Source organism: Salpingoeca rosetta, assembly GCF_000188695.1.
Source record: "Salpingoeca rosetta unplaced genomic scaffold supercont1.38, whole genome shotgun sequence".
Taxonomy (NCBI): domain Eukaryota; class Choanoflagellata; order Craspedida; family Salpingoecidae; genus Salpingoeca; species Salpingoeca rosetta.
In genome coordinates this window covers 491,472-500,675 of record NW_004754896.1, presented here as the reverse complement: position 1 = coordinate 500,675, position 9,204 = coordinate 491,472, and the positions used below count along the sequence as shown (strand labels likewise).

At 54.6% G+C, this 9,204-nt stretch overlaps 3 protein-coding genes across 3 annotated transcripts in view; 1 reads left to right on the top strand and 2 right to left on the bottom strand.

Annotated features, from left to right (window-relative positions):
* Positions 1 to 5,306, bottom strand: part of PTSG_13074 (TK/SYK protein kinase) — a 14,321-nt gene extending 9,015 nt beyond the window's left edge. The window contains exons 1-13 of the mRNA XM_004988091.1: positions 5,231 to 5,306; positions 4,819 to 5,012; positions 4,010 to 4,567; positions 3,593 to 3,777; positions 3,173 to 3,361; positions 2,636 to 2,805; positions 1,932 to 2,221; positions 1,562 to 1,675; positions 1,307 to 1,392; positions 1,088 to 1,174; positions 634 to 773; positions 412 to 445; positions 192 to 215 (exon numbers count right to left, since the gene is read on the bottom strand). Of these exons, the coding sequence (XP_004988148.1) occupies positions 192 to 215; positions 412 to 445; positions 634 to 773; positions 1,088 to 1,174; positions 1,307 to 1,392; positions 1,562 to 1,675; positions 1,932 to 2,221; positions 2,636 to 2,805; positions 3,173 to 3,361; positions 3,593 to 3,777; positions 4,010 to 4,567; positions 4,819 to 5,012; positions 5,231 to 5,259 (2,100 nt within the window). The 5' untranslated portion in view covers positions 5,260 to 5,306. The remainder of the gene's footprint in view (positions 1 to 191; positions 216 to 411; positions 446 to 633; positions 774 to 1,087; positions 1,175 to 1,306; positions 1,393 to 1,561; positions 1,676 to 1,931; positions 2,222 to 2,635; positions 2,806 to 3,172; positions 3,362 to 3,592; positions 3,778 to 4,009; positions 4,568 to 4,818; positions 5,013 to 5,230) is intronic.
* An 85-nt stretch (positions 5,307 to 5,391) lies between these two features.
* On the top strand, positions 5,392 to 7,110 carry PTSG_10611 (uncharacterized protein; the record flags this gene model as incomplete). Its single annotated transcript, XM_004988090.1, has 4 exons — positions 5,392 to 5,841; positions 6,108 to 6,468; positions 6,708 to 6,778; positions 7,009 to 7,110. 4 exons carry the CDS (start codon positions 5,392 to 5,394, stop codon positions 7,108 to 7,110), a joined length of 984 nt encoding a protein of 327 aa, XP_004988147.1.
* A 293-nt stretch (positions 7,111 to 7,403) lies between these two features.
* The window catches only part of PTSG_10610 (uncharacterized protein), a gene marked incomplete at its 3' end in the record, with an annotated part of 2,536 nt that continues 735 nt past the window's right edge, over positions 7,404 to 9,204 (bottom strand). The window contains exons 3-8 of the mRNA XM_004988089.1: positions 9,124 to 9,204; positions 8,773 to 8,841; positions 8,462 to 8,542; positions 8,061 to 8,177; positions 7,691 to 7,786; positions 7,404 to 7,415 (exon numbers count right to left, since the gene is read on the bottom strand). The exon at positions 9,124 to 9,204 is cut by the window's right edge and continues 37 nt beyond it. Of these exons, the coding sequence (XP_004988146.1) occupies positions 7,404 to 7,415; positions 7,691 to 7,786; positions 8,061 to 8,177; positions 8,462 to 8,542; positions 8,773 to 8,841; positions 9,124 to 9,204 (456 nt within the window). The remainder of the gene's footprint in view (positions 7,416 to 7,690; positions 7,787 to 8,060; positions 8,178 to 8,461; positions 8,543 to 8,772; positions 8,842 to 9,123) is intronic.

Here is a 9,204-nt window from a genome sequence, read left to right as displayed (position 1 = left end):
ACACACACACACACACACACACACACACACAATCACACACACACACACACACATACACACACACACACACACACACACGTCTACACAGCGACACACACATCTACATAGCGCCAGTCCTACGTAAAGTGGGAGAAGAAAGAGGACAGCAGCGAGGATGATGTTGCGGCGGTGGCGGGAACAGAGCACGACACCTCCACCCACGCAACGCCAAACCCCTGGTGGTTCATGATGGGTCATGATGGGTCATGCGAGAGTTGAGCGCGAAGGGATGATGTGTTGGCGATGGCGGTGTTGATGCTCAGTGAGAGTGGTGGTGTTGATCAGAGCGAAACGCACAACGGCTGCACCATACAGCAGCCGCAGTAATGCGTGCATGCATGCAAGCAAGCAACCCTGCAATTGCGGCCTCACCTGTTGCGGGAGGTCAATGCGGGGCTCAATGGTGCTGGAACGGAGGATGGTGACGATGGGACGTGGCGGTGTTGGTGGTGAAGGCATCAGATGCAAGAGGGGGGATGAGTGAGTGCCATTGGAAAAGAAGAGTCCTGTAAAACCCCCATGCTTGCACAATAGCAGTTTCACAGGTACAAACACACACACACACACACACACGACAAAGGATACAATCCGCACATGTGTTCTTGGTCGTTGCCGTCGTCGTCGAGGTGTCGATGCCCAGCATGATCGTCTTGATCGCGTGCGCGTGTGTTTGACTCCATTGCCTTCAGGGCGGACAAAACATCCGATTGCAGCGACTGCAGTGACGTCAGCAGCTGATGTGCAGGTGCAAGTGGCGTGTTGGTTGTTGTTGTTTGTTGTTGTTGTTGTTGTTGTTGTTGTTGTTGTTGTTGTTGTTGTTGTTGTTGTTGTTGTTGTTGTTGTTGGGTTTGGTGAGGGCCGTATGAACGGCAGTTGACGCGTTGGTTGAAGTGCAAAGGAGAAGGAACAGCCAGTCACACAAAACCACGGCCATCGCCACACACACACACACACACACACACACACATACATACATACATACACACACTCACTCACATACATACACACACTCACTCACATACACACATACACACAGCAGACAACGCACCTGTGCCAGCTTGTCGTCCTGTCCAAGTTGTGTGTCAGACAGCGACTGCACGCTTTGCTGCATCGTCCCAACAAGCGTGTGCGTTGCCTGCAGGCACAGAACAGCACAAAGGCCACGAGTGAATGAACTGTGGCAGCCCGTGTGGCACATGGTGTGGCAGTCACACACTGGCAACTCACACCAGCACCAGCACCAGCACAAGAGTTTTCCTCCCATCACCTTGAGTTGCGCAACGACGTCATGATGGTTGGCGGTGAGCGCGTGCACATCCGCGGCAACATTCGTCACTTCGCTGCACGATGTGCCTGCAAGCACACAAGTGCAATAAAGCAAGTGCAAATGCACGTGTCGTGGTGTCAATGGATGCACCAACACACAACAGCATGAGTGAGCCAAAAGGAGCATGTTTGTCATCCACCACCACCACCACCAATCACCACCACATATCGCCACCATCACATATCCGTGACGTACGCAGCTGTGCGACAAAGGCATTGAGTTCCTCTTCAATTGCAGAGAGCAGCGATGACGACGATGACGACGACGGTGATGGCGATGGGGCGGAAGGTTGGCTCGACCGGCATGCGGCTGCGCAGATCGGGGGCGACGCACACACATTTGGATTGCTGCTGTGAGTGTTGACGCTTTCAGTGGCGCATCAACAAGCAAAGCCTCGAGAGAGAAGAAGAGGTACACAGCACACAAACACATACGCACACGCTCGCACACTCGCACACTCACGTGCACACACACACACACACACATGCACACAGACATGCACACACTCTCACACACCCAGGCACACACACACACACATGCAGTACACAAACACATATGCACGCACATTCCACGTCGTTGATGCGTCGCTGTAGTCCTTCCAGGGCCGTGCGAACGGACAAAACGTCCTGTGACGTCGCCAGCTGTCCTTCCTTGCTAATTGCGTTTAAAACGGTCGTGGCCATGCTGTCAGACAGCATGGTTGCGTCATCCACAGTCAGGCCAGGCGGGGGTGGCGGCGTTGATGGTGTTGATGGTGATGATGGCGACGCAGTGGCGGTGGATTCGATGAGAGAGGATGCGATGAGCGATGCGGTCGTGTGTGCGGTCGTGTTTGGTGACAGCGGCCGCCACGATCTGTTGATGCAGGGGGAGAGGAGCGGTGGTGATGGTGGTGGTTTGGTGTTTGGAATGGGTGTGAGTGGTGCTTGTGAGTAGGAGCGAGGCAGACACGGAGACAGTCGGGCAAACACAGGAACAAGAACAAGAACAGGAACAAGAACAAGAACAACAACAACAACAACAACAACAACAACAACAACAACAACAACAACAACAACAACAACAACAACAACAACAACAACAACATCTTCAACAACAACAACAACAACAACAACAACAACAACAACAACAACAACAACAACAACAACAACAACAACAACAACAACAACAACAACAACAACAACAACAACAAGAACAAGCACAACAACAACAACAACACCACCACCACCACCACCACCATTCCATCCTCTCTATGTCATCTGTGCGCACTTTGGCCACGGTGCTCCGTCCAGCGCCACAGAGTCCGTGAGGAGCAGAACAGCAAACACGACAGCAAGAAATGTCGTCACAAATGACCAGAAGAGGCGCGAGAATGTGGCGAAATCGCGCACGGGATACAGCACAAACGCACGCACGCGCAGCAGCAGCACGCGCAGTGTCTGCAAAAGCAATGGCAATGGTCATGTGTTTGTACATGTGTGTGTGTGTGTTGAGTGTGTGTTGTGTTGAGTGGAGGGGGGGGGGGTGACATTGGAATCAGACGGATCTTGACGATAACAAGGAGCAGCAAGGTTTGATGCACGAACACAGAGGGAGAGAGACAAAAAAAAAAAAAAACCACATGACGGCGACCAACGACAACGACGACACACACACACACACACACACACACACACACACACACACACACACACACACACACACACACACACACACACACAGAGGCACACACACACAGAAGCACACACACACAGAAACAGACAGACACACACACACACAGACACACACACGCACAGAAACACGAACGTTGAGAGTTTGGAGGTCGATCCAGATGAGCGCGATGGTCCACAGAAACATGAAAACGCTCAAACCGCGAAATGGAAGGAGGACCATGCGGAGAAAGAGCGATTGCGGCGGCGCTTTCGGCCCATCGATTGCGTCATGCGCATTGTCCTTTGTTTGGGCTGCGTGTTGGATGCGCGGCGATTGCGGCGGCTACACAGGAGAACCCAAATCCAACATGAGGGGTGGCATATGCATTCATGTGGTGGCCGTGTGAGGTTCATGTCAGTAACATGAGCGAACAATGGCACATCACAAATTGTCAGTGGGTGGACGAAAAAGCAAGTCGTGTACGTTGTGATGCGCACAATCACAGACACACACATACACACACGTTCACACACACACACACGTTCACACGTTCACACACACACACACACTTACAGAGAAGGCGTTGAGGATGACGGGGTGCGGTGTTGTTCCGTTCATCTGTCCACCACGACCACGACCACGACTGTCACCATCACCATCGCCATCGCCATCGCCATCGCCATCGCCGTTGTCGTTGTCGTTGTCATCGTCACTCATCAGGCCGTCTACCCCGCGTGCGGAGAGCGGTGGGATGCGGCCTGCAGCAGCAACACAGATGGACAGCAACAAGGGCATGAAGCACGCACATGCGCATGTGAACAAAGCAATCGTACAAGCAAAGGTGGGGAGGGCACACACACACGCATGCACGCACACACGCAGGCACACACGCACGCATGCACGCACACACATACACACACACACACACACACACACACACACACACACACACAGGTACATGTGCCGGCTTCCCCACCCCATTTCTCTCACCTTGCGCAGTGCGGTCTGTCAGCCCCTCATCATCATCATCATCATCATCATCATCATCATCATCATCATCGTCTCCATCGTCGTTATCATCGTCGTCACTTCGCAAGCCATCGAGCGTCAGCGGTCGTGCCCGATCGCTTCGACCATCATCATCTGGTGCAACGCTGGGTCGGCTTCGCCTACGCAGCGGCCGCGGTGCGTGTGCGCGCGGGCTTTGTTGCGGTTGCACGTGCTGCGCTCCTGCAGATGCTGGCGACACTGGCTGCTGTTGTTGTTGCCGGTTACGACGATGACGGGAGGGGGAGGACGGCACGGTGCTGGTTGCGCTGGTGCTGTTGCTGTTGCCTGGACGGCTGCTGTCGGGTGCGGCATTCTGCCCGCCACCGAGCACGACCTCAGAGCACCCCTCCAGTGGGCGCTGTGCTCCCGCCGCCGTTGTTGATGATGATGATGATGACGTTGCCGCTGGAGGCGAGTTGGTGATGCGGACGTAGTTGTCGACGCGCTCTGTCGCTTGTCGGGTGTACCGACCCAGCTGCTGCTGGCGCAGCTCCAACTCTGCGCACATGTGTATGCGTGCGTTTACATGTGTTTGCATGTGTTTGAATGCGTTTGAGCGACAGGAACGTGCACAAGAGTGGTGGTTCAGTTTCAGAGACTATTTGCACAAAACACATGTGCGCACACAAGCAGACGCACGCACACACACACACACACACACACACACACACACACACACACACACACACACACACACACACACACACACACACACACAAACACACACACACACAAACACACATACATACCTGCTCTGGTGAACGATGTTGTCGATGAGGATGAGATGGATGACTTTGAGGAGCGAGCGGGCTTCGCAGCCGCGCCAGCACGCGTGTCCTTGATGGCCTTGTTCAGCTGGTCGGTCGCAAACTCCTGCATGGCAGCATGGTCCGCGTCGCTCAGCCGCGCACCCCACGCCGACAGGGACTGGCGTGTGCGAGACCTGCAACACAGGTAGCAAGCGACATGATACAAATACAAGCAGCACACACAGAGCGATGTGACGCGACCAAACAGCAACAACACCAACAACCATCAACGCACGCGAGGGATGGCATATGTCAGTGGCGTGCACACTGGGTCAGGGAAGCGAAGCACAAGCAGATCACACCTCCCCAGAGGCAAGCAGAGAGGCAAGCAAAAGCTGCCTTGCTGGCTTGCCTGGTTCGTGGTCCAGTGCCGTTGCTCATCTTGCTCCGCCGCCACCAACAGCAGCAGATTCGTTTTTTGATCGCGACAGCATAAACTGTAGTCCCATATGAACCCAAACAAGAGAGACTTCTAGCTAAGACAGCACAACAACAGCACAACAGCCAGCAGAGATGGACGAACAAGAAGTGAAGGCGGCTGAGGAGGGCACGGTTACCACGGACGCTGCTGTGACGGTGGACAGTGAAGAGGTGCAGGGGGCACCTGACACTGGCGACAACGGGAGTGGCGATAGTGCGGCGCAACAAGGGAACGACGCTGGTGTTGACAATGTCAATGTTGAAGATGAACAACAGGGCAACACCGCTGACATGGAGGAACAGGCCGTGCCAACGCAGCCCGATGATTCCACTGCTGCTGGCCACGTCGATGATCATGACGATGATCATGACGATGATGATGGTGATGATGCCAACAGTGGTGGTGGCAGCGGTGGCGGTGCGGATAATGGGTCCCAGCAGCAGGATGAGGCGAGCGCTGTTGCTTCAGCTAGTGCAGAAGCAGTTGCCACAGATGACGCAGAGGACACCAATGCGCAGTCCCAACAGTCGTCCTCCTCCATTGTACGTATGCGTGTATGTGTGCGCGTACTTGTGTGTGTGTGTGTGTGTGCACGTGTGTGTGTGTACGTGTGTGTGTATGTGTGTGTATGTGTGTGTGTGCGCGCAACATGTGGGATATAGCTACTACAGCATGCGCAACATGTGGGATATAGCTACTGCAGCATGCGTGGGCGACCGATACCATGCTGTTTTCACTCACAGCCAACTGCGCAATTGCACCCTTCCACACGCTCTTCCTCCCCACCTCCTCTCACTTTGTCTGGCAGGTCGGTCAGGCAGAGGCGCGGCGAGCGCAGGCGCTGGAACGTCTGCAGCTACGAAAGAAGCGCGCATCTGAGGGCGGTGATGGCATGGCTGGCGGCAACGAGGCGGATGGTCACGAAACCGGCAGTGGCAGCAACAATAGGGGCGACACGGATGACTCGAGCGTATTCGTCGCCAATGGTCACGGCGCAGACAGCACCGGCCACGCAGACGGCGCAAGGCAGCAGCACTCCAACCAGCAACAACAGGAGGGCCGAGGCAGCCGTACGGGGAGCGTGCTGAGTTCATCAAGCGGAACAAACCGCAGTCGGACGGCGAGCACGGCCAGCGGTAGCGGTAGCCCGTCCATCGTCGTCGTGCAGAGTGAGGACATGTGCTTGTCTGCACGTGTGCTTGTGCTGCCTCTGTGTGTGTGTGTGTGTGTGTGTGTGTGTGTGTGTGTGTGTGTGTGTGTGTGTGTGTGTGTGTGTGTGTGTGTGTGTGTACGTGTTTCTGCATAAGTGGAAGCTGCGCGCCGTTCTTCGATCGAACGCAGTTTCACTCCGTCTGCTTACTCCACCACCACCACCACCACCACCACCACCATTACCACCACCGCATAGACAAAGGCCCGCGCGGGTTTATGAAATGGTTGAGCGGAACAACAGATCCACAGAAACAGGCGGCACTGCAGGTGTGACGCTGACGGTGATGTGGTGTGATTTGTGTATGCGTATGCGTCTGTTCGTGGTTGTGCATGTGTGTGAGTGGCTGTTGTGTTGCTGATGACGTGCGTGCGTGTGTGTGCATGTGTGTGTGTGTATGTGCGTGTGCGTGTGTGTGTGCATACACGCGAGCACTTACGCCGTCCTTGCTATGTATCGTGAATGCGTGTGTGATTGCGTGTGCGCGTTGCGACAACAGCAACAGCGGGCGGCTGCTCAGCGGCGTGCACAGCTCTTGCATGAGGCCGAGATGGAGACACATAGGCGACAGCGCGCCAACCTCGTCAGTCGACATTCCTGATCGTGATGATATAGATGAAGGCTGAAGTGCTGAAGGTGGTGGTGGTGGTGGTATGTGGGCGTCGTGGTTGTTGTTGTTGTACTTTGTTGTGTTGAGCGGGGTGGCGTGAGGGTCGCTCGTGTTCACACATCTGCACACATACCCACATTCACACTCACTCTCTCACTCAGTCAGTCACTCAGTCACTCACTCACTCACTCGCACACTCACTCACTCGCACCCTCACTCACTCGCACACTCACTCACTCACTCACTCGCACACTCACACACGTCTCCGCTTCCACATGATTGCATCATGCCTGCAGCTGAACATGAGCAAGATTGCGGTGAAGACGTTGATTGAGTCGAGTGTCGGGCTGGCCGGCACCCTCACAGAGACGCACAGACCCTTGCACCAGGTGTGTGTGTGTGTGTGTGTGTGTGTGTGTGTGTGTGCGTGTGTGTGTGTGTGTGCGTGTGTGTGTGTGTGTGTGCGCGTGTGTGTGTGTGTGTTTACGACGGTCTTCTGTATCTCTTCGTCCTTACACGCTTCACCCTACCATCACTCCATACCACCACAACCACCGCCACCATTGCATACATCACCACTGTACAACGCCAGCTGCTGCTGCTGCTGGAGAAGACGTTGAGCCACGGTGTGAAGACACACCACCACCAGCAGCAGCAGCACGATCACCTGATTGGCCAGAGAGCGAGGATGTGGCGTTCAATGCCGATGTGGCGTGATGCGCTGTGTGTGTGTGTGTGTGTGTGTGTGTGTGTGTGTGTGTGTGTGTGTGTGTGTGTGTGTGTGCGTGTGTGTGTGCATGTGTGCATGTGCAGTGAGATAGGCAGGTCGACGTGATTCCAGCCAAAAGTCCCCCCCCCCCAAGCAGCATCATCACTATCATCACCATCACCACCACCACAACCACCATCATCATCATCACCACCATCACGGCCACCATCACCGGCAGTAGCACCACAAACATGTCATCGCACTTGAAGTATGAGAGCATGTCTGCTGCGCGAACGGATGAGCAGCGCACGTGACGGCGGTGGTAGTCCTCAATCAGATGCAGCACAATCTGCACATCGGCACCATGGCATTGGAAGGTGACCGTGAGCGCGTGGATGTGTGCGAGTGTGTGTTTGCATATGAAAGTGTGCGTGTACGTGAGTGTGTGTCGTGTACACGTGTGCGCGTGCGTTTGTCAGCACCACCCAGTGTCAACACTTGTTCCACAAGAACACATCATCATCATCATCATCATCATCATCATCGTCATCATCATCATCATCATCATCATCATCATCACGTCATCATCATCATCATCATCATCACTATCACCAGTGCCGTTGCCATCATCACCTGCAGTGCGCAGATGTTGGCTCCGAGCTGCACGTCGTTGACGGGGACACCGCCCGTCGAGATCTGGCGTGCAATTTGGTTCTGGACATGGCGTGTGTACATGTAGATGCAAGCGTGTGCGTTTTATGTGTGTGTGTGTGTGTGTGTGTGTGTGTGTGTGTGTGTGTGTGTGTGCAGGTGTGAATGTGTACATGTGAGCGTAAATGTGGATTGGAAACGTTTGTGGATACATAACACGATGAACGACACCTTACACCACACACACACGCACACACACACACACACACACACACACACACACACACACACACCTGCAAGTAGATGGCGGCTGTTGGGTCGCGCTCGCACAGCTGCCGCACGTCGTCTGGTTTGCACCGCATCTGTTGCATGTGGCGACGCAGAGGGTGGTGTGATGTGATGTATCAGTGGACGTAGAGGCACCGCGCACATACACACAGACACGCGCACGCAGGGACGACAACATCCACGCACGGACGCACACATACAGACAGACAGACACACAAACACACACACACACGTACACAACAAACAACACACACACACGTACACAACAAACAACACACAGACACACACACACACACAAGCATACACAAGCATACACAAGCACACACAAGCATACACAGGCAATCGCACATCCACACCCTGAGGAAGAGGCGCAGCGTCTGGGCGGCGTGGACGGTGCAGGGGGAGAGCGGGCGGTTGAGGTACACCCACTCGTTTGG